Source organism: Falco biarmicus, chromosome 10 (genome assembly GCF_023638135.1).
Source record: "Falco biarmicus isolate bFalBia1 chromosome 10, bFalBia1.pri, whole genome shotgun sequence".
Classification (NCBI taxonomy): domain Eukaryota; kingdom Metazoa; phylum Chordata; class Aves; order Falconiformes; family Falconidae; genus Falco; species Falco biarmicus.
Window position 1 is genome coordinate 30,576,900 of NC_079297.1, and position 25,867 is coordinate 30,602,766.

Below are 25,867 nucleotides of genomic sequence, written 5' to 3' on the forward strand. Positions count from 1 at the left end.
ATACTGTTGCACCCTGAGGCTCACAGGTGAGAGAGGGTGTGTGTGAAGGGGTTCACCATGCAAGACAGCATACAAATATGTGGGTGAGACAGCACCTGTCCCAAGCAGCCAAAACAGCAAGTGAGAAAGGAAGTATGGTTTCCATTCCACAGAGAGGATCGAGTTCCCCAGTGATACAGGAGCAAAACTCAGTTAGGAATTAAATTCAGATCTTCTTCATCCAATCAAGTACTTCAAGCATAACACAAAAACCTGAAACTGGAGCCCAGTGGACAACTTACCACAGCCACTTGGAAACCTTAACAATTAAAATACAAGCCCTTCTACAACATCCTTTTAACTGTTCCTATGTGATCTGATGAAGAGCAGATCTTAGACTGAGAAGAAACATTCACATCAAGGAAATGTTCTCATGCATATTTATTTCATGTAAAAAACAGTATCAGCACAGGCCAAAGGAACTGCTTTACAACACTTAAAAATTTGACTTTACAAGAATCTGAAACCTCACACATTTCAAAGGGAAACACAACTTTGAACATCAAACAGGACTTAGCAGCAGAAAGCATCAATGGTGGGACACTTGCCAGGCCTAGTTTTTCAAGGAGTATCATGCAGATGAAGCCACCCTGCATTCAGGTTCAAACTCTTAAGTTCCACATATTAGAGGCTAACTACACAAATTTTTTTCCTAAACAAAACCCCCACAAAAAACCACAATAAATGAAAACACCTGGTCCAGAATTTCCACTATTGGTAAGTCCAATGTAGAAGGATAAACAAAATGCAAAGATTCCCAGAGCCAAGCAGCATCGGCATAATTAACTTTTTCCTTCTGTACTTACCAGGAACATGATCCAGGGCGACAAGACTGGATTGGGAGGTGGAAGAGGACCAGGATGTATTTGCATGGGGATCTGGGAAAGGAAAAGATCCATGGGCTTGATTCTGCAAACCCTTAATTGAGCGAATGAGCCTAAGTGGCCAACAGGACTCAGCAGAGGGCTAAAGGCTTACTGGATGGGGCCATAATGCTGCTGCCTGAATTCTCAGTTATGGACATTTTATCTTTCTGCACAATCAAATTCACACCTTCTACCTGCTGTCACCTTCTCTTTTAATATTTTGAATAAAGTCCAAAAGCTCTGGATCACAGAGTGGAACCTTCAAAAAACATCACCCACACTAAATGGCTGTGCTAGAAACCCTTCTGTGCACAAGGTGCTCTGAATGGGAGGTTTCTGGCCTACATTTGAATTCTAACACACACAAAAAAGTGACATACACAGACTGTACACAAATATTCATTCAGTAATACCAAAAAAGGTATTCAGACTCTAATTCAGATAGCCTAAATTATAACTAAATCCCTGTGCCTAGTGCATCCTCATCATCTTTCTCAGGCTCTCTAAACTGTTCTTCCGGGACTTCCAGGGATACACAGAGAGACTTTTAGCTTAGGCTTTTGGCATATGAGCTTGGTCTGCAACAAACAGAGACTGAACCAAACTACTGTACAGAAATACAAACTATAATTGCTGATACTATCAGAGATAGTAGCAGCAATGGTTTTCTTCAGTTCAAATTTTGCAACAGAAGGAGAAAAGAAAAAAGGCATTAAAGTACTTCTTATTTTATTGCTGCTTCCAATAACTTCAATGCATATCCCTTTAAAATAGCTTTTGACACCAGATGCACACTGGATAATGAAACTACACCAGCATAGTAACAGTGAGTATATAAAACAGAAGCATACGCAATGCTTGTGTTCCACCCAGTTGCTCCATGAATGGTCGTGTTACCACTTCTTCAGTTCCCCTAGTCCGGACACACACCACACAGCATGACAGCAAAAAGGTTCAATAAAATCTGGTTATGCAAGGGAGGCCTGAGTTCACAGGTCAACAGATATTTTCAAAGCCTGTAGAACTCACTTATTAATCACACATTAATCACAAGCATTATTTCTTAATAATGACAAACACCTTTAAGTCAACAATGCATGGGTAATGCAGACAGTCCATCTCCCCAGCTGGCAGCTGTGCAATAAAGCCATACTTCATATGCACAGATGTAATTATTTCTACATCTGTGCTCACTATTTTGCCACCAATATTTTGGTGGTGAAAATTCCATGCCAGTCTCTGAAAAGTCTGCATTTATGACCTGTGGGGAAGAATGCTTCAGAGAGCGCCTGTTTTGTTTGTGAACCCAGAAATCAAATCTATTCCTTCCCTTAATCTCAAAACAGTTGTCACTTCAGGTGGCAAAGAAGAATTAAGACTAAATTGCTCATTCCAAGTCTTTACTGAGACATACTGGAAACTGATAAATGTACAGAAAAAATGTTCGTTCTTCAGTGTTAAAACTTACGGAATTCTGGCTCTGTCCTAGTGATTCATTTGCCAGAGAGGAAGTCTACATATTAAGACTTTGGAAATCAAAATGACGAATATTTCCCGCAGGAAGAAAATTATTCTAGTATGGCAATTTCCAACAGATGGAGAAATCAAAACATTTGGCATTTTCTTGTAAGTGGCATATTCTTTTCACACTCAGGTAGCCTATAACCTCTTGTCTTGTAACAGAATTTGACTCACTGGGGAAGCAGAGACACATGCTGAGCGGCTTCTCTCCACAAAGTTAGTGTCAAAGAGTAGAATGGACACAGGTCAGGGCTACGCAAATCTGACAGGACTCAGCCTTTCCCATTAGGCCAGCTAACATTTATCTCTCTGCTCTTCTCCTTATGCTCCTATTCCAGGCAAGAGGAGGACTGACGGGAGACAGCAATTCTAAATGCTTTTCAGACCAACGGGTACATGCCAGTAAGGGCATGCCACAAGCAGTGAAGTGGCAGAGCGGCAGTGGGAATCCAGATGAAAAGCTCTAGCTCTACATAAAGTTTCCCATGAATATTGGGATACTCCTAACTTTCTAACAAGCCTCTTCTGCTGGTATCAAGTGGCAAACCATACACACATAGTAAAAATATTTTATGGAGATGCTGATAGTTGCTGTCTTGTCTTAATACTTCTCTGTGTCTCACAGAGCATAGCTCTGTTAATAAAAATAAGCAAACCTCCACATTCGCATTTAAAAAAAGGTTCCCCCCTGCCCCAAGCTGAAGCATACTAGTGGTCTACTCTTAGCAGAATCTGTTTGGATCAGGAGTATACTCAGACCTGGTAAGAAAAGGTCAAACCATATATTTAAGAATATCAAGCAACAAAGCAAAACAAAACCAAATCAAAACAAAAATACCTCACCCACTGCTTTTATTTTAAAAAAATGAACAAAAAATTGGAGAGAATAAAAATATATCTTAACCTGGAAAAAACTTCAAATATAGAAATGATCCTCAGAGTAAAAATCCCAGTGCTCTGACCTAATTTGAGAAGTCTGTTGATAGTTTTAAATCAATCAGCTTTAGTAAGTAGTGAGCCTGATGATTAAATATTCTGAGCCATGGTCTAAGGCAACACAATCACCACACAGATCAGAACTTGTTAGCCATGCCAACACCCCTCCGACTCAAATGCCCAGGAAATACCGCACTTGGAGAAAATCTGCCCGTTTCAGTTGAAGTTGCTCACATCTGCAGAGTAACGTCCCAGAAAAAATGAATCTTAGTGAGAACTGCTCTGCAGACAAGAGGCGGGTATTTAGGTATGAATAGTCTTTTCTAGATGAGTCAAGTTTGCACTTACATTTTGCTCTTTATACACAAAGAGTTTATTCTTAAAGCATCAGAGCACTCTTGGCTTGAGCCATCTTTGCTTCAAAAGCTGTACACTGAAGAAGAACAACTCCAAAGCAAATGCCTTCAGAAAAAGCTTTGTGAGAATGTTAAGGTATTTTTTTTTCCTTCCTACAGTTAATGTCTAATGAGATATAACAACAGTGCAGGAAGGAAGGGACAGATGCATGAATGTGTACATACACAAGCTATCTCCCAAATCATGCATGCCTCCAGGAGAAAAAAAATATTTCAGAACATTTGAGGACTATGCATGGTGGGAAGTGCTGCAGAATACACAGTGCTATAATTCTCACCTCTGCAGACATGAACACACATTATGAAAACATGAACAATGTTTAACTGACAACACAACTAAAATTAATATTCTAGTTTGAATGTTACTATTTTGTACTCTCTTTTTAACCCTCAAGTAAGTGATTTCCAGGGTTGTATAATATAAAAATGTGAACAGATGGATATGAGCATTAGCATCTGCCTGGTACCTTAATAGCAGCACTGCACTGCAGATGGGAAAGCCGCATCCCTAAGAGCCTGGAGAGCTCTTGTTCCTTGGGACAAAAGAGAACTATTTTTTACTTTTTTCCCCCCCAAGATAATAGAATAGAGTCTAACAGGCTCTGAGGAGAAGAAACACAGAGTAGCAGTCTCTGCTTAGGCTAGGGCTAAGAGTAAGGATAGGAAAAAGGAGTCAGTGTACATCAAGCAAGCAATAATAACAACGAAGGCAGCTTTGGCTACTTACCTTTTTTCTGCATCGCTGTTCGAAGATCTTGTTTGCTTTGCTGTTGTTGGCCACTAGCCATTTTTTCTCCATCATCTTCATCATGGCTAGACCGTCCAACAGTGAGAATCTGCACGTGACTTCCTATCTTCTGAACATTATCTTGAAAAGCTGCTGGGCCATCAATCCCTGTCAAACAATAGCAAAAGCCTTAGTTGTCTTTGTGTCAAGAAGTTACTGAGTTGCTCGCTCACAAAAAGCATCTTTTCCAAGAATCAGAAATCAGAGGTCACATTTCTAAATTTAAACAAGACTAAACTAGCTTCCAAGGCAAACATCTTACTTCCCACATACTGCACTAGAGAATCTCCAAGAAGTGATCAGGATTTCACTGTTGCCCTCCTCACCCCACAATGCACCAGAAACACTAAAAACTAAACAGAAAAGAACTTCACTAGAGAGGACTGACAAAGAAAACAGATGCAGGTCTCATAAGTCCAGAAACATAAGCCTGAGTCCTAGATTATGCCATGTCCCCTAATAAACAACACTGCTATTATGAATTGATGCTTTGAAATCTTGAAAATTCACAAGTCAATCTAGTAGTACATACAACAGGAAGAGCAGCATGTTAACAAGCATAAATATGCCTACTGAGTTAGTAAATTGCTATACAGTTAAAACATCACAGTGGAACCATAAAGTAGATAATACATATTCCCTGGAACCTCCATCCTCTGAGATGTTCAAATCCCAACCAGGCACAGTCCCAGGCAACCTGCTCCGAGCAGGGATGTGGGACTAGACGGTGCCCAGAAGGTGCCTTCCAGTCTCAGCCATGCTGTGGTTCTGTGGCTTCTGATGACAGCCAGAAAGAACCTGTTTACCTCCTTGCAGCTATAAATCACCTCTGAAGACAGAAAAATGAAAAAATGTGTGTTCTTATCACAACCTAACTTTTTTTTTTCTTCAGGACAGCAAGTTAAATCATCAGATTACAAATGTACTTCAGCTTTTAGTTAAGATTTAGTGCTGGTATATATTACTAAATAAGCTATATAAAAATGCACTTTTGTACCAATAAAAATGGTAATATTATCATGTACAGATACACTAAATACGTAAGCCTGTATACTGTTGCTGTTCTGAATTTTTTGTTACTAAGCAAGCAACACTGTGGAGAATTAGCAAGCATTACAAAGAGCTAGTTCAATAAAAGACTATGATGCTTCTCACACCAAACAGAGCTGAATGCATCCTGTAGTGACTGGGATTTTTTCAGACTGTGATCTCCAAGAATACAATTTCAACCCGCTTTGCCAGCAGCTGTCAACTTGCATTAAAGACAACTGGATTACACATTTAGCATGCTTAGCTGTACTTTGCCGTACTTGCTGCACTGCCACTGCGATATGAAGCTTAAGTGGAAAAGAGTGGCCCACACCCTCAGGATCAGGAACAGCACTGGCTGTGCAACTACCTAACAAGATGCAGTCTAACACTGCAGAAGTATTAAATTCACAGAGTTCAAGACCACAAGGATTTATTGACTCATCTGTATCACACAGACTCTTATCTGGCAACTTCCGCACAAACCCTGTAAATTCTGATTTACTGAAAGTAAAACTAATAACAACTAACAATAAATAAAACAATCTGTCCACCGAACCCTGAAGGACTAAATAAAGTCCATGGAAATGTTTCTCTCATCTTGGTGGGGTGGCAATTTCAGGCAGAAGCTCTGTGTGATGCAGAATGAACAGTGTAATTTCCTATGTTGCAGGTGTAATACAGCAACAAACAGAATAGCATTTTTCTTAAAAGTTATCTCAGGATAAGCACTACAGTAATGGTGCTCCAGAACAGACAGGTAGCTGCTCAAATCCACTCTGGTATTTTTAACAGCTTTAACCACACTAACCATTATCATTAGAGTGGCTGCCTAAAGTTAGATTCTTACCTTAATACTCTTAATGCCTTAACAAATTCAAAGGTGTTAAGTATCCATGAGTTTAACAAGATGCTCGTACCTCATGTGTATCTATCTAGTTCCTTATTAAGCTTTGGACAATACAAACCTAATTTTGACAACCCGTTTCAAAAGGAACAAAACACCTTAATTATTCTTCTTCAAAGCAGAGACTGATCTGCAGCAAATGAAACGCCTTTGACAGCATTAGACATTGCACTGAGACTCTTTTTTCTGATGCCTGCAGAACATTTGCGCTCACATCCCGTGTTGTCAGGAACATCACGTATTATTAAGCGTTAGGACAAAGGCTACACTGGCAGGTCACACTTTCAGAGAAGAAAAATCAATTTCAGTATTCTGAAGAGTGCATCACTGGTAGAGTGTGTTATTAAGCAGTACGAATGGTTCCACTAGTGACCCCATTTAAGGGAATGGAAGATATAGCCAGACGAGGGGGGGGGGGGGGGGGGGGAGCAGGGAAAGAACCTCTGGTGCATTAGAATACTGTAGATGGTTCGTGGCAAATGCAACACTATTTAATATTTGTATAGTACATCTTTGTAGCTATATATGTATGTGTAAAATGGTATTAAATGCAAGCATACATTTCTTTTTCCTGTATCATGAGATATAATTGTATCTTTGCAAGTCACAGTTCAAAAGGCAGCTTTACTATTAACTACCTAATGTCTGAAAACACTTCCAAGCTTTTGTAATTGTGATACTCAAGGTGGATCTCTCCGGGTGTTCTCACTTTCTTTGCCTAGCTGACTCCTTTTCACCCACTTACTGGAAGGATGGTTCACTGTGCAATAAAACAAACCATTCATGTCTATAGTTACCAGCTTCCCTGTTTAAGGACAGGGTCAAAAGAGGCAAAGAAGCTGAGTGGGCTCTGCCAAAAAGAAAGTCTTTATTGCTACACTCAGTGTTTTCTACAGCTTTTACCAAAAATTAGGTAGAAAAAAACCCGACAGAGATGTCCTGGAACACCTGCTAAGAAGAAGAGGGAATTTCTGAGAGGCAGTGAAGGAGGGCAGGGAGGAAAGAGGGAGATCAAAACAACCCCCGGAGTACCAGTCCCTTCAGTAAAGGCCTTCTGGTAAACTTCGACATGGCCACGTCTCAGATGAAACCCAGAGGTACCAGAAATGAAAACAAAGAAATAATGAAAAAAAAGCAACAGAAAATTGGCATTCATTGGTGTTTCCATCCTATAAACTACTATTTAGCAATGCCTGTATTCTGTTAGCACCTAAAATCTTCTAGACAATATTTATAAATACAGTATCATGCTCTTACAAGCTGGTAATCTAAACTAGCACATAGAATGTTTTTATAACCTGAATTAATCTAAATTCTAAGAAATTCAAAATACATTAGGTGGATATGCACTTAAGTTTGATCTCAGGTATGAGATTTTTAGATAGGATTTTTTTTCTTCTGCTTTAACCACACAAAATGTTAATTACCTACACCCCTCAAAAAAAAAAAAAATTAAAAAAAAATCACAAGATCCAGGTCTGGAATGAGGTGACAGAGAAAAAGGTATGGGGAAAAATAAAGGACAGAACTGCTACCGAAAGCCTTGGAAAAGGCATAAAGTTGCAAATCTTGCTTAGTGTTTATGAGGCATAAGAAACAAATCTAAGCTTTTGTGCCTTCTATACCACACTATGCCTGTTTGAAACTTCAGCTTCTAAAGGATGGACCAACAACCCAAAACCCATTCAGTCTCCCTGGATTTAGTAACAACAATGTATTTCAATGATATGAAGTTGAGACCTTGTTTTATTGTTCCAATCCAGCAATTAAAGGAAATATCTTAATGTAAGGGTCACCAGGCATACATTTCTCTACCCCACATGCCCAGCAGCTTTCTGCTGAACCACTTCCAACAAATTTGGTATGTCCTATAGATAGATACTAAAATGAATATGGATGAGCCATCTCAGTTCTACTAGATGCAGTTATCAAATTTCTTTCTGATGAACAAGTACAGACTGCATGGGATGGCAGCTACAGACCCTGAAGTACATCCCTCCTCCTTGGTCCTACAGATCTAGAGGTCCTTTTGGGGTGTTTTTTCCTTCTCCCACAACAGCACTAGTAGAGCATGACAAGTGCAGTTCTGGCTATCCATTTGATGCCCATGCATTTTTGTTTCAGCTTCACAATCTTCCAAAATTATTTTTTCAGGAACGAAATACAACTTCCTAACCCTATTTGCAAGTGGGAAACTAAGGGTATAGTCATGCTGAACGCAAGTCTTAGATGTTCAATAGTCCTGTCTAAACCCAGAATCTGTAACAGATTAGGTCCAAGTGGAACTTCCTCTCAAAACTGGATAGAAATTGAGCATTTCTAGACACCCCATCAGAGAAATTCTCAAAGTCATCACAGTCTAATGACTCTATAATACTACAGTAGAATACCAACATTAAAGAGGATAGGGCAGAACTGCAATTTTGATTACTTCATTGCTCCAGAGATAATCAAGAAAGAGTATTTAAATTTTTAAGGGACAATGGGGTAAGGGGAGAAGGTCAAATGGGAGGAAAAGAGTACATACTACTGAGCTTTGTATGACCAGGGAAAGCTCAGAGAGGCCGCTGATACATGTGGCCACTACTTCTAGATGAGCACAAGACCAAACATGAGGAAAGATTTTGCTATCTGACAGTAGTGCACGATGCACTACGGTAGTCTTGAAAAAATCAGTTACAGATTAAATATATGGCAAACTACCCAGCAGCAAATTACAGGCATAAGCATAGTGAGTCAGCTCTCCAAAACATTATTTAAGTATTTAACTATATACTACATGAATCCCCAGTAATTGGATCTTGCAGGAAAAGAATTTAATTGTATTTATACACATCATGTTCCTTTCTGCATGCATTTATACATGCAAACATTTTGCTGTGAAAAGATTTTCAGCAAATGTTATTTCCTCTTAGTTTTTAAATGAACTCTTAAGTACAGGAAAGAATGATTAACTGATTATTCACAGAGAGTCTTTACTACTCCTAAGACACCATGAAAAGACAGATTTCTAAATTATTTGAAAATAATGGTTACAATAAATTAAGAATTTCTTCATAGGACATCTTCAAACTAAGAAAGAAACTAAAAAGGAAGTTATCATACATCAGAGAGAACTAACTGAGCTCAGTGACTGAACAGCAAATGAGATTACGTATCAGGAAAGGAACATAGCATAGAAAACAAGTATTTCTGTCCCTACTTTACCAATGAGGAACTGCAGGACACAAAGATTCTTGTCATTTTATAAAGCATTTAAGACACAAATTCAACACATGAAGTCAGGCATATTGCTCACAGACTAAGTTTTAAGAATGCTTAAGCCCTTTGCAGACCAGATCTGAAGAGCTGACCGAGGTCAGGCAAGAGGTCCCTGGAAGAGAAAATCTCAAGCCACATTTTCTGAGCTCGGTTACATCAACAAGGGTTCTACAAGTATGTCCTTCCTCTACAAACACGCTGACAGCAAACGCAGGCACACTAGATATTTTATATTTTTTTTTTAAATCTTCTTGTATGTGCCTTCATAGGCAAGATACCAGGTTGGATAAGCCACCGGGTCCAACACAGAATTCATACCCACATGGGTAACACCCAAGGCTGTGGCCAGCAGCAACGCTGCAATTGCAACTGTTCTTCAGAAGCACTGCTATTCAGAAGCTGCTCTTCCTCCCAAATTAGGGATGGCAGCATGACCCTTCAAAGGCCAGCTGGCCTCCTCCGAGGTCAAAGACAGGGAGTCTGTCCTCAGAGAAATCTGTTCCTGTTAGACTGACAGCAGAACAAATAAAGAGTTTTGTCCTTTAAAGAACTTGGCTTAAAGCAAACCCTGCTTCCGCTTCTATTGTCTCAAGTGATACACGTTTGAAACTAGAAAGACAAAACAACAGTTGATTATGTTTTTTTGAATTCTGCATTCCTCAAGAAGTGTGACCACTGGGTATAATAATTTACCTCCAGAACAGTGGAACAAGAAAGTAGTATTTCACTCCCTCTCCCTCCCTCTCTCAATCAGATGAACCTATCCTCAAAAGGAATTAACTGAAAAACCAGAATATTTAAAGGAGGGAAAAGCATTTTTTGAGTCTATTTTTGAGGACTATTGTAGCTGTCAGTATTTTGTAAGCCATTTCCTAGTACATGGCTGTTCTCACAGGGGCTGCACATCCACTGATATGGGTTCCAGCAACTGCAAAATCACAAAGGGATTTGTTTATGGGGAAAGGGGGCGAAGAGAAATTTTTTTTAGGAAAGGACAGCTGGAGGTGATTTAGTCCAAACTTCCATCAAAACAAGGGCTACTGCTAAGACCAGACCAGGACACCAAAAGGAAGTGCTTGAGCACCAAGCTCTACATTCACTTTGACGAAATCTAGAAAACTGTAGCAGGAACTGTACTTTCATAAATCTCTATCCTGAGGAGGCCAGAATGAATTCTTCACAATCTAGTTCACGTGTTGCCAAAGCACAGCCTGAAAGGGTTCTCAGATCTAGAAATAACAGGACTTTTCTTGGTGGAAACTCACTTATTGTTCCTCCTACCCTTTCTCTTTAATGCACAAAGAAGCTGAGATAAATCTACTCCACATGAACTTCCCTCCCCTTGTCAGAAAGGAAGTGTTACAGTGAGAAATGATGCTTCTTATCCAACAAATGGTGCTGCTTTCTTAAGTCAGCCAGCATTAATGCAGTTGCTTGTTACATATAAAAATGGGACAGGATGCACAAATCAAAACAGACAGACAGGCGTGAAAGGGAGAAAAGAAACACAGAAGCAGCAAACCAAATCAAAACGTGAAATAGCCATCCTGGCAGAAAAAGCGCTGTGTCTCAGAGCAGCTCATTTGCTTTCTGACTCTCATAAGGACAGCAGGGAATACTCAACATGCTATAGACTTTAAACGTACAACATAAAAGAAAAATTGCTGGGAAGGTATTATTTGACCATTTAAACACATCCATATTCCTTGTTTCAGTGACAAAAATCTTCATTTATATAGCCCACGGCAGCGAGTGAACCAGTGCAGTTCAGAGCAGGGTTCTCCTAGAATGTACTTACATGCCAGAAGTGCAAGATTGCTAGGAAAAACACTCAGAAATAGACAAAGAAACAACAACATCAACTTTTCACAGAATGATTCCTGAATTCTCATATTAGATTTCACTTTGAATTAACTCCTTGCTTTGCATGGTCTTCTGGGGCTTTTTTAAAGGTTGTGGTTTTATGTTCCTGTTTGGCTTTGCCCCATTCATTGCACATAGCCAAAAAAGCACTTTATCCAGTATATTTATTGATTTCTTCACAACCCTGGGGGGGGACATCCAACCAAACACAAAAACCCACACCACTATGTACCTGTGATACTTTTTCAAAGAATCATCAAGGTATTTGATATCTAAAGATGCTCTGGTTTTGTATTTTTAACACTATGTAGGGTGCATACTTTTCATAGGTTCCTGCTGCAACTATGTTCACTTGTTTGCATTATTTTTCTGTGGAACTATCTAGCAACACTGTACACTAATTTCAGTAATATCCTTCATCACGCCTTACTAGCATCACAAATCAAATCAGAATTTGATCCACTGTCTTCCCTGGAAGGACAACCCTTTTTTCAACAAACAAAATTCATTTGTTGCATTTTGGGGTTTTTTCCAATATTGAATATATCATGTCAAACAATAAACTGGGAGAACTTTCAAAAACACCAGTTTAATGAGCTAAGCTAATACAAAATGTTATCAGTTTACTGCATTTTCTTACTGCCTCACAAAATGATGTTTCTTTTTAAAAATAGGCACAGGATATACTGGATACCACCATTAAGAATGTAATGCAAGAAATAATCACAGATTTTGAAAAAAAATTGCTAAATACCACACACTAGCCATCACAGAACCACAAAACATGCTGACCCCTACCTTGAGAAGCACAAGCAGTGCTACGTGAGCAATTAGCCACATTCCTTTTCTTGCCTTATGTCAGCATAACCTCATTAAACCTAGTATTTCCCTTGTGTTTGTCTTTAGAACATTGTTCTGATCATAGTTTCGTCATTCTTGGAGCCACTTAAAAAAGCAGCACACATCTAAGACCAGAGTACAATCATTATACTACAGCTTCAAGAGCAATTCATGTATAATTCAATTTATTTTTTTCTCTGAATTAGCTTATTATTCACAGGATCTGGTCTAAAGGTTTTTTTCTTAAAGCACAGAGAGCTTGGCTATGCTTACAGAGGTGATGCTCACTATAGCTAAATACTAACAGAAACCTTGAAAATGCTATTTTAGCATGTAAAGTGCATTCACCCCGCTGGTTTACAGGACATACAAAGGTTACAGTCAGTAGTCAGAGTGGAGACAAAACCTGAAGCAATTGAAAAGCTGAAAGCAGAACCTAAACCTGCCAAGATTTGGTCAAATTACCAATGAACTTCCTCACACAAAATCTCTTGTGTCACAAAACGGTATAAAACCATTTACCCTTCATCCATTTTCATTGGTTAGATCTTAAGTTATTAGCAAAACCATTCAATATTATTATAAAATCTTTTCTTAAAACTCACATTCACTCTTAGAAGTAACTGAAAAATTGACATAAGCTCCACTCAGGGTTCTGCAACCACTTCCATTTTCTTCATTCTTAAGTAACACAACTTAGCTATGTCTCTAGTGGATTGATCAGTAAAATACCTCTGGAATTTTAAAGTTGCATTCAGTTTTACTTTTTTATCCAATAACAAAATATTTTGCAGCTTCAATAAGGATGCAAGACTGGAAATCCAGTTACAATCCCCTGCAAACCCTCCACATTTACAATATTATCAAAGGTAAACTAGGTATGATTCCAAGGGTGAAACTATACATGAAGGAACAGTTAAATACCAGTATCTGGAAAAAAGTAGATGAGCTGGATGAGAAGGGACTACGTGTATGCTCTGAACATGCTTTAAGTGACAGGGATATTGCTTCTGATTTGTTATTAATCATTAGCATAAACTCCAGGAGAGGAGACACTCATAATGTGTGATGAGCAGCACCTCCACTTCATGGAAAAGTACGTAAGATGCAATTGATGGGCAAATGCTGAAGGCCAGGGAAGACTACACATAGCATAGCAGGATGAGCACTAAGAATTGCAGCAGAAGCAGAGGTTTCTACAGCTGACAATACTAGTTTCCAACACATAGAGCAGTATCAGCATGCCAAAGTTCTCAGTCTACATAAAGTGACATTACTTTTACTGACACAACTTGCTTCTATTAAAATATGCCAACATTTGCCTGTCTGGGGAATTTTTCAGAAAATGAATAAAAATATTAATCGCATATGAGAAAAATACGAGGTGTTTCCTGCTATGAAATAATAAAAACCTGTGCAATTCCTTCACAGTAAGCACACACTGCCTACACCTAGCAAGCAAGTTCTCAGAGAGCCACCCAGCAAGGGCAGCCCCCAGCATGCATGTGAGCAGTGTCTGCAGAACAGCCCTGCAATCACACACTCCAACAAGGACTGCTTCTTGCTAGGTGCCTCACTAGCCTGCAGCTAGAATTTTGTTCACAGAGTATTTCAGCCAGGCGCTCATCAGAAAACTACCTAGAAGACATGTGAACGTGTACGCATGTTTGCTGTTACACAGTGCAAATTTCTCAAACCAAACGTGCTGTAATTGACCAGCACAGTATCTCAAGTTCTGAGCACAGTACAGATACAGACAGCCCATAAAGGCAAAACGGGCACTACATGAGATGAAACAGAGCCTCACGGTTATGCAGTAACTATTATTTAAGTACTACCCCCACACAATGCTCATTCAAAAGAATGCCTAAGACAGGCTTTCTTTTAAACTAGTAAACGAATTTTTGCTCTTCAGCAAGAGGTAATTCAAAATAAAATTTGGCATCTGTATTCCTATGCTGGAGTGGCATCATTTTTACATTAAATTGAGAAACATTAGCTTCCTCTTCACTCATTTGGCCAACAATGTTTATATTCAGTTAATTTCAGCTTTGACTTTTACTTATTAAGGCTAAGTATTGACACACCATCTTTCTTTCAAATACATGAATGAAGTCTTTACCTCGGGGCCAGACTCTAAAGCCTATCTAACCTAGGGCTTTCTTTGCAGCCAGAAGGACCACAGACGTAAGAGACGCTGGAGAGTCAGATCTCAAGAATTAAGCTGCAGTATGTAAAGGATGTGTAAAGGATTTTGATAAGGTAGGCTCAAGGCCTGCAAAATCCTTACAGATAAGCCCCAATACTCTTGACCTCAGTAATTACCCTTATTAGTCACTGCTATCTTTAAATAGACTCGTCAAGGCTAGACAGTTTTCTTACTTAAGCAATAATGGAGAGACTGCTGGACACACAAGAATACAGTACAGTCCAGGCAGGACAGTATTACAGTGGCTTTATCCAAGAACTGCAAATTATTGGAAAGGTATTTATTTCATTAGTCATTTGATATCAGCTAAAAAGAAACTGTATGTTGTACAAACCCTCTCTCTTTCTGTGAGTGTGCATGTATACACACACACATATACAAAATTTTAATACTTCTAAAGTAGCTCGTTACTTCTTCCATCTAGTCGAAGTAGCTCAAATGGTAAATGTAATAATGGCAATGTCATTTTTACCTACCCTTTTGTCATTATCAGTAGTATATTTTTTTGTCTACCTAATCTTACCCAAAGCCACTGCTGAAAATTTTCCATACAAACGCTTCCCGTGTGTCAGCCAAGTGGGACAGAGTAACACTGAAGTAACAACTTGAAGAACCCCTTTGAGGATGTTCTCCCAGTTTTGTTGAAATGATTTTCTAAATGCCCACTTAACCTCCAATTTGTATCATTTAAAGCTCAGTAAGAGTCTGGACAGAAATGAATGCAATTTAAGACTGTTTCTCCAAATTACATTACATGAAGATAGCCTAACATCCCACAGTGGTGTAAAATGGGTCTCATTTCTGTAACGCTGCAGGAAAACACCAGCATCTTTCCATCAGTACCTTTGTCCTCCTCTGCAATTCGAACACTCTCCTTTGGAAAAGACTCAGTTTACAAATTTTAGCCCTCCTTCACCCCCAGGCTGTACATGTCGAGACAAGACCAAGTCACTCACATTTTCCAATCTCATACAAATTTCAAGAAATTACTTTTAGGCGATTTTCAGAAATTCAAATAAACAAAAAAACAAAGAGGTATTTTGCAGTCAATTCAACATCTGGCATTTAGCCGCATGCAGCTAACCTTTGTGTTTCCCTTTTTTCTCTTTTCTGGTGCTGCCAGTCTGACAACTCGCAGCTGCTGCCTTGGTTTTTTTAGTTGGTTTCGGAGCTTGGGCATCCACTACCACTTTTACATCTTCCTGTTCGGCCTCCTGCACTGCTTGAGAGATTCAGGGTACCCCACCAAAAACAAAAACGGAGAGAAAGAAGAGAGAAACAGAAAGAGAGGAGAGATTGAATTGAGAACACTGTGAAGGCATAAAAGGGTAAGCAGACATAGCAGAGTTTTTTTGGTATTTCAGACAATTCATGCAGAGAGGAAAGTCAAATAAAACAGAATTTACACAGCTACAGTAAAAACCTGGAAGTATTAGTTTAGTTGGGATGTATTTCTGAACTTTTGCCTCCTTCCAATAATATATCAGCTCCGAACTTTCAGGCCAAAAGTGACACCAGAATATTAATGTGTTGGTGAGCTATTCTAGGAAGCACTTTTGCTCATGGTAAAGTTCTGCCAGACTGATCATCAGCAGTGGCAGCAAGAAGGCAGAAAAATTTTATTTAGACTTTGTGTAGTGCCTATGCTTAAAGCTACATCCTAACCCTGTAAACAAGGAATCATCGGAAGGTTATTTTCAGAACACATCTTGCACAACTCTACATAACACAGTATGACAAGGAGAATGGCCATGCATTTTATGTTGAAACTGTACACAAGCAGAAATTAAAAACTCCTCCTACTTTGTAACATACACAAATTAATTCTTTAGAAGTCTCAACATAATATGCATGGCATAAACTTTGAATGTCAGCATAATTCATGCAATGCTAGTTGTTTTCAAAGTAAAAAGGGGCTTTACAATTTTCTAAAAGCATGACACACTTTGAGGTCAATCTTTATTCTGGCCAGGCAAAGCCTTGAAGTGAAATAATATTGAGTTTACAAAGGCATAAAACCAATTACCTTTGTGAAATACATAAAGCAATCATCAAACTTCACACCCCAAACAAAACAACCTGTAGGTGGGCACTGAGGGATTTTGGTGCCAGCTGCTGGTCACAGTTAATTGCTAAGCCCCACTGGCTTCACGTGGTGACTGTGGTTTACCTCAGAGGAGTATCACCCTGGCACCTGGGGCCTCCCACCATCACTTCCTTTTTCCCCAAACTAAAATGCTTTCTTTAAAAGGATAAAAAGAGTCCATTAAGAGACCTTACTGGAGAGAACTGGCCACCCATAAAATTAATTTTTAAATATCCTGACAAACTTCATAAACCCCCAAAGACCAAAAGATGGTCAACGATGTGTGGACTGCCAGTTATCTCTCTTTGAAGATGGAAGTCCTCCCCAGGCTTCTGGTCTGTGAGGCAACTTTCTTGTTTACCAAATCCTTCATGCGCATGAATAGGAGTAGAAACACCAAGGAGATTCTCTAAAGGAGTAAGATGACGGGTTTAACCATGTCTGTGAAGACTGTAGTTTACAAACCTACAGTTACGCTCCTCAGCACAGCAATCTGTTATGAATAGCATTGCATTCACAGCACAATGAGCATCTGAGAAACTCAAACACATGCTCCTTTTCTCATTACGTAGAGGAACAGTTCAAGGTTTATAGAGAATATGCACTGATTTAGTAGAGGAGTGACTATAAGCCCAAAGAAACAGCTGGTCACCGCCTGACCCCTCATTCCTGTCTTTATCAATCACTAATCACAAGACTGCAGTTCTTTTGCTGAGTGTAAAGGAGCACTGGATGTGAGTAAGACGTAACCAAAGGCATGAGTGCACAGGGCACCAGGGAAAATGGCACATAAAAGACAGTACACCGGGTCTTACTTCCACAGGCGTGGCAGCCTCAGACTAAGCAGAAAACCAAACAGTCCTAACTCCACAGTCTCTAAATAGGTATGATTTGCCAACCCAGCAATCTATCCTGTATCTGTGGCTCAGTCTCTCTTTAAAAACTGGAGTATGTTCTTTTAATTGTTTTAAAGATTATAATCCACATTATAATTAAATTCAGTACTTTACAAATGACCTATATTAAATGACCAGACAGTTCTTGAAATCATTTAAAAAATGACCATATTCATTCACTCAGATGAAGCATCATTTACTTGGTCCAAAGCAATGATTAATCAGCAAAGGATGAAACATTCTGACATTGTTAATTGAAAAGTTGAAGACTTACTTCACTATCTTGTCAGCCATCCTTTGAATTAACACGTAAAAGCCTGAAGCTTTTTGAATTACTTTTGTCGCATAACTTTCAGCAAGAGATACCTAATTATAAGTACAGTGATGGAGCTCTAAAGGACAGAGAAAGAAATATTTCCATTGCTTTATAAGGCAGAGAAGAAGTTTTCAGTCCAGTAGCTATTTTGAGCATATGCCATCACTGTTGTCTATGGTAAACAGGACTTTCAGACATAAGTAATGGAGGCTGCAAAATAAGATTTAACCCAGAAGCATGCAGATACTGCAGCTGGGTTCATGAAGGAATTGGCACAGGATTTCCTGCTTCTAATTACAGATGCTTTCCCAAGTTTTACCATTACATTTAAACCACTACCTCTAAAATAAATCCAAACCTAATCGCAAAATACCAACTCCACCACAAAATCATCTTAGTTATTAACTATTCAGCAAACAGCAGAACTCAGCTGAAGCTCATCCACTGTTTTCTCTTGTGACTGCAGATATCAAAGAAGTTATGTAGCTTTGCTACTGACTGTACAAATTCAGTTCAGGACAGTACAGAGATCCAGGGGACTTGGCTACATATTTGCATTTAAGCACAGGGTAAGCACTGGTCTCCCCTGCCCAGAAGTGCTGACCCCCACCAAATACCCGCCAGGTAAGTGCTGCCCAGGGCCAGTCAATACTTTGATCCTTGCAGAGGAGTGGGCAATGGGCCACCTTCTGAAGCCTGCCAGCTTTGCTCAGTGGGTCCAACAGATTTACATGTGGAGCTAAGTAAAAAACACTGTTTTCTGTTTCCAGTGCCTTCTCTTACCCTGGAGAGTTGTAAGAGCCAACATTTCCAATACTCTCTGCACTCACCTGGCAGCTGGTCATTAGTGTGTGGAGCTTTGAACTCACTGAACCAGCATTCCTAGTCTGTCTTTGCAGAGATGAAGCAATTCGTAGAAGCAATGTTTATCCCCAACCACTTTATCAGCAGATTAAATGTCTTCTCCTCTGCCCTTTACTACATCTTTGGATCACTAAGGAACAGTCTGACAAGAATTTCCCTTCTCAGCAGGTTAGGAACACCTTGAAGCAAACTCTAACCTGCATTCTCCACAGGCTCTAGACAGCCCCATAAAACAATTCACAGTTCCCTGCAAGAAAGCCTGAATAAGGAAAATGAGATAAACTGGCCTCCCTAGATAATATTGACTGATATGACAATATGATTATGTCCTTAGTTGGACATTAAAAAGTTTAAAAGAAAGGTAGGCAGTACCACAGGATAAATAAATAAAGAACCTTAAATGCAGCTATACAGGGATAGAGTTTCACAGACTTTCACTCAAAAAATGCATTAATTTCAGTACAAAGAAGATTTAGGCAACTTTTAAAATCCCTACTGATCCCTGCCTTAAACAAACCACCTTTGAAAATCTAGCCTGATACTTTGTATGCCCAACCCCAAATTATTAAAATCTTCACTTAAAAAAGCTCTACAGATTTTCCTTTTCCATTAGAATAATCTGTTTGTACTAGAATTCATATTTAGACAAGACAAAAATGGAGAAGCATATGTTGTGTTGAGACAGAATTCCAAACAGCAAATAATGCTGGACTCTCAGATCTGATGTTTCGTTCTCATTTGGACTCATAAATTGTAAAAAGTAGTTCTGAGATAAATGGCAAGCTCTCAGACAAAGCAATGACATGATTTTAATTTTAGTGTTATTCATCAATGTTCATGAAATCAAGTACTGACTACTAACCTCGATACAGTATTAGAAAAAAATACTTTGGAGGATACAGAAAAGAGCACAGATTGCAATATTAATTCAGGATCTGGGCTGAAAAGAAAAAAAGGTATTAACACAGTATGAGGTGAGTGTAGAAGGACTTGCACCAAAGCAGAGAAGGGCAGTGTCCTGGCTTTGCCTTGCATCACCAGTGGGCTGACTACTAAAAGCAGGAAAAAGAAGTCTCTCCCATGAACCAGTTCTATGTGGGAAAACACTGCATGTTACAGGGATAAAGCTACAACACAATCAAACAAAAGGATGCAATTTATAAGTAAGTGAATACTCTATGATGCAGACAAACACAGAATTGAAAAAAATAGTGAAAGATAGTTACCCATACATATTTCTATGAGTGAATGAAAATGAAAAGCGTGTTTTTCCATCTGGCCTTCATGAGAAGTTCACACAGGAAATTAGTTTCAAAGTAGCATGCAATGAAAATGCAGGAGTTTTTTTCCATTTGCATGACCATTTTCTTGATATGAGTGCTTGCACACTCTCATGAACTTAAGAGGAAGAAAGAAAAAAAATATCTATGAATCGTAACTTACCAATCTCTATCACATAAAAGTGCCATGTGCTAAAAAAAAAAAAGTTTTTTGATCAGTACACTATGTGAAGAATGAACTGAGTGAAAAATCACAAAAAAATTATCATTTTAAATGGATGCATTAAAAATTTGTGCAGTCTGTCTGGAAAACACCTTCAGTAGAAAGAGGCTGAATCATATGATGAGGGATGCGAGACAAATAATTGGCTCAACTGTGTAAGGCAAATATTCATTATATTTACCAATGTCCTCTCAACTGTGAAAGTAAAATCCGGAATCAGTATCACGCAAAGAAAGATAAACTACAGTTCAGTCAGAGTATACCTTAACAAACCAACGCAAATTGGTTGTCCTTTTCTTACAGTTGCCTAAGATGGTCTTGTGTTTCACTGTAAGAATGGCTTGCTATTTTACTTTGCAAAGTTCTAGCCTTAGTGAATCGTGTTGCTTATTTGGGCTGTTGTTCATTATTACTTTATTTCATCAACTTAGATTCTCAACTGGTCTAGCATTTCTACAATCACCTCAAAGAGACTGGATTCGATCAGAAATACTCTGAAGATGGGAAAACCCACTGTATTTTACAATGCAATGGAATTTTTTCATTAGTTTTATATAGACAATTAGTTAAATACAAGGGCCTGAATTAGGCATGTTAGTTACTATTTAATCACACGCAGAGATTTGATTTCTGCTTTAAAATGGTTATAATCAAAGGTATTACCCCTGCAGCTAGTAACAGATTCCAGATGCCCAAAAGCTTACATTGCCTATAAACTCCCTATGGCTCCTTGCAGTTTATGTATAACACTGATGTGTTGACCAGGGTGATTTTATAAAGGCTAAAATACTCGTAAGTGAAAGTGAACATGAATGAGCTGAGAAAAAAGGAACAAGCATGCACGAGAGCCTGGTGCTGCCTAAGGACGTTACTAAAAGCTCACTGCTGTAAGATTTCCTCAGAAAGAACAAAGAAAGGAATTAAAGAAAAGATTCTTCATAAACCTCCCATATCTGACACTGGAGAGGGGGAAAAAGGAGAAAGCATGTAGAATGGAGGCTTAATAGCAAATTTTGGACTCTTTGGGAAAGCAGACAACTAGTAAGGAAAGCTGAAATTGTCCACAAAAAAGCTTTGCCAGGAAGATGAAGGACAAAAAGAAACTACAGAATTACGTTGTGTGTTGGGGCCCTGAGGGCACCAGTAGGCTTTAATTGCCCTAAGGAGCCTCCCTGGGGGCCTCTACCTGCACCCTGCCCATGGGATATGGCTCCCTTTCTGCCCAGCTGGGCTCTGCTGCCAGCCGGGCTGTGTGCCGCTTCCCAGCTGCCTCTCCTGCTACGCCGTAGGTAGCTCATCGGCTCCAGGGGCCCCTCATATGTACACTGCAGCCTTGCCTCCTGGCCCCATCTCCTCTCCACTCTGGAGGGCCCTGGCCCCAGTTCATCCCTTGTGCCTGGGACCACTGAGAACCCTGTTAGCAGCGGCTGGCTCTGCCCACCACGCTGAAAGCCTGTAGGGTGGTGCTCCCTGGCACAGAGATTGTCAAAGGCAGAAAATAACAGCTAGCTGTCTAGTAGCAACTAAAAGTAAACGTACTTCAAGTGGAAATTTAAAGCAAAGAGAAGGGTATTTTTCAAGCAATTTTTAAGCAATTGCCTCTAAACTTCCTTCTCAAGTCCTTCAGTACCAACAACCACAAAAAGACCTGTAAACCACCTGCTACCCGCTGCTCTCTGGTCCTTGCTGCTGGGTGAGTTTGTTTATTTTGGAAATGTACTAGTGCAGTAAGGACTGCGGATAAATCAAAAAGGTGTTTTAAAGGATGAAGGTGAAGAGACTGCGGCTGAAAGGGAGATCACAGAATATATGCTTATTGGAAATTAAGTGTTTTGCCTGCATGGTACTTGGGAGTGCTGCCTGATCTCAGTATTAATAGTCTTGAGCACAGAAAATTCCTTGCTATCTACAAAAAATAAACTAATACCATCTCATTACAAGATCAGTGGAAAACAGGAATGGCAAAACACTGTTTTGATGAATACGCAAATATATGGGTTTTTAAAGGAATGGTTAACTGATGTCACCTTATAAAGTTGACAGCTTGGTACTCATCAGACAACTCTCTCATCATTCACAGTAAAGGAGCAGAACGACACATCAAATTTAACAATCCAGACCTATGACTTGTCATCAAAAGTGTGTTCAACACACCACACAACCATTGCATCTAGATGCACTGCCAAATGTCAAAGAAAGAAAGTAAGAAAGTAATTTTGCCTTTTCACACATGGTTAATCTAAATTTCTAAATTGGAAGTTGCCATGAAAATTACTGTGAGAGTATCTAATTGAAAACATTTTTAATTTCAAGTCTTTAAAAAAAAAAAAAAAAGGCACAGCTGCAACAAAGTATGGTAATATTAATGAAAGCAGATCTGGCACTCATTCAAATCTCTGCCTTCCTCAGCGCTGTGAAAATAAAAATCGCTCCCCAATGGAAATCCACCATTTTCACAGAAATACAATTACTTTTCTCTGTAAAAATGAGCTTTTATCATTTGCATTAAATGTAATTAAATAACATAATTAAATTCTTGCAGTAACTAGTATCTCTGCATGCTACTTGGCTCCAGGAATGCTCAGTATGTATTTGCAATCCAGACTGAAAAGAACTGTACTCACAGCAGAATTCTGCAATGTCATATCAGGCTAAAATGTTTGTTCAGGTTTTCAACAAACTTCACAAAATAAGTGGTGTAGAGATATACATGAAAACAAACCAGCAGATGTGACTGTGAGGCATTACAGAATGGCAAGTGAAATTTAATAAGAACTTCAAACAAACAGGAAGCAGTATGTCCTTACGAAGGACATTGAATCAAAAATAGGCAAGAGCACAAGAAAGAGAAGACAAATTTGTAAGTGATCTCTTCTACACAGAGGGATTAAATTTATTCCAGTGAATAAATGACTGTTGTCTTTTATATACAATGTAAACTTAACCGCAATACAAAATATTGTTATTCTTATTTTGCTATTTATAATGATGAAACAGCAATGAAGTTGTATTTGGTACTGCGAGGGGCATTATTTGTAATAATAACAACTGGAGCCAAAGATCATGGAAGTGAATGGAAGGATACCTATTGCTTGAAATGGCCTGGATAATTTAGGCTCTAACCTGGAAATGTGATCCCAAACCACATTCATACCTTCATTTCAGAGCAGAGAAAGGAAAAAGAGGGAAAAAAAAAAAAGAAGACAGTGCATCCATTTTACACGAAGATTTTTTGTTACTTCCATATACTCAGCTTTGTCCCGGACTTGTCTAGAAATGCTGCCATGAAACTGTTTCTCCTATTAGTACGCCTATGTTCCTAGATGTGCAGATTGTAAAACAAGAGGTTCTGTTCCCATGAAATAGATCTCTATAATCCTTTCCAAGTAACAAAAGCAATTTCCTGCACGCTTGGTCCTACCTGATGTACAGATGCTGACAGGCAAGCACTGCACTACCACTGGCTAACACTCCAGCTCAAACTGACCACTCATGGACCAGAGTGCCAAGGGTTCACTTTATCTCAAGTTGGACTGCTCAAATTAATTTCTGTCAGTTCCCACAGATAACTCAAATACTTCTGTGGTTATTAGTTAATTAAGCATTATGCCAAAACCCAACAGGTTTTAAAAAGATATACTATGTACAAATCGTTCCCAAGCTACAGGATCTGAAAACTGTAGGTAAAATATGGGCAGGAACTGAGAAGAAATATGCTGGCTGCAGACTTGCACCCTGGTAAATTCTGCAGAGCCACTTGCTCAGTGAAAGAGCACCCATCTCCCATCTTTTTTGTCTCACAACACCTAAGAGGAATTGCTAGTAACGGTTAGCAGGGAACAGAGATACCATTGCACCTTATCAATGTGTCATCCCTCTGCTTTGAAGGTATCCAAGAAAAAATCAGTGATCCTGGCAATAATCCTCCCTGCTCTGTGGACACACTCTTTCAGCAGAACCATCTTGCTATTTATTAAACTAACAAAAAAGAAACTCAAAAAGCCCTGTACCTGCTCTGTTTCATACTGAATTGAACTGGCCCTGGCATCTTCAATCCCAAGCAATTCAAGTGTAGGAAAAGCCGCATCTATATTATCCCCTTTGTGAGCTGCCCCAGCTGAGCTCAGTCACAGCCCTTAATTAACATCCCTCCATCCTATCACATCTTAGATTTATTTGCATTTCCCCTTGGCTCCAAACTAGATGAAGCAAAATACATGTGCAGCCAGAGGGCTAGTAGCAACTCCCTGCAGAGGTTCAAAAGCAGCCAAGGGCTCCTTTATATGGAAAAACTTATGATCAGCTTAACTAGCAAAATATGCTGTTCCACTGTATCTACCTACAAACAGCTCACCAGGCCAATGTTCTATATCAGAACAAAAGTGACTGACTTTCTACTCCACGCTGATAATTATTCAGGAATGAAATGCATTTTTATTCCAGAGACGAGTTGCCCATCAGGGAACCACTGCAGCACATACAACTGCATCAGAATAAGCTATGGCAGCGTATGAAAGAAAATTTCCCAATGCAGAAAGCCTAATATCTCAGAATTGCTGAGATGTTATCTCTGACCTACTTTGCCCAAAATACCATAGAGATATCTCCACACAGGCATCCAATTATTTGTTGAAATCAACAAGTACTTTTGTGCTACACAGAATTAGTACAAGCTAAAAAAAGAGAGTAGAAGAGGATAGGTGGAAATAAGTGTTCTTTTTGTAGCATTTGCAGTACAGGAATTGATTTCACAAACATGCTCATCCAAGCAATGTAGTTCATTCAGCAGACCGTCAACTCCCATCAAAGAGTCATTCTTAACTTAAAATCAGCATGCCCATAACAGAAACAAATGAACGGAAAAGCGCAAAATAGTTCTTTAGAAACAGCCCAGCTGTCTCATGCATCCGACGCTGCCACATACAAATGTTTTCATTGAAGGGGAAAAAAGTGCCAACCCTGAAGCTGAATACCATAGTTGAAAATGGCCATCAAAACTGAACTATGTACCATGCAAACAGTGTAACCGAAGACACTAAGCACATTCCCAGAGAAGACCACACCAAAAAAGGACGCTTCTGGAGTTCTTACAATATTTTCAAAAGCACTGTTCCTAACAAAGGATTTTACAAGGCAATCAAACACTTTGCTAGGTAATTCAATTCTTCTAAATCAGCTTTTGCTAACTGCACGGTTTATTTCAAGGACAGCTGTCCCCAGGGATTAACAAACTCCAGAGTGAATATGAGAAACATTAGTATATTTTTTTTGCTTCTCTGAAACCTTGTGAAATATTGAAAGGGTTTGAGAGACAAATTTAGAACAAACTGATTTAAGGAAAATAAATTAGTAAGTATTCCAGTAAATGGTGTGGTCTGAATATTACAGGAAGGGTCACTTTTACCTTAAGAGCACAGTTAACCTCACTTCAATCTGAAAGTCCACTCTGGTGCAAACTGTTGCAAAATTAGTGCAGATATGAGATTTGCTACCATTTATGGGACAATAATGTCTGTTTCTCTGATCTC

The 25,867-nt window shown here is 39.1% G+C and overlaps 1 protein-coding gene across 7 annotated transcripts in view; it reads right to left on the reverse strand.

Moving 5' to 3' along the window:
* Nucleotides 1–25,867, reverse strand: part of TUB (TUB bipartite transcription factor) — a 164,889-nt gene that overhangs the window by 20,711 nt on the left and 118,311 nt on the right. For 4 of the 7 annotated variants that reach the window (XM_056353732.1, XM_056353733.1, XM_056353734.1 and 1 more), the window contains exons 4-6: nt 15,759–15,893; nt 4,506–4,673; nt 846–917 (exon numbers count right to left, since the gene is read on the reverse strand). In XM_056353732.1, the coding sequence (XP_056209707.1) occupies nt 846–917; nt 4,506–4,673; nt 15,759–15,893 (375 nt within the window). The remainder of the gene's footprint in view (nt 1–845; nt 918–4,505; nt 4,674–15,758; nt 15,894–25,867) is intronic. The other 3 variants (XM_056353735.1, XM_056353736.1, XM_056353737.1) reach the window with 3 other exon arrangements.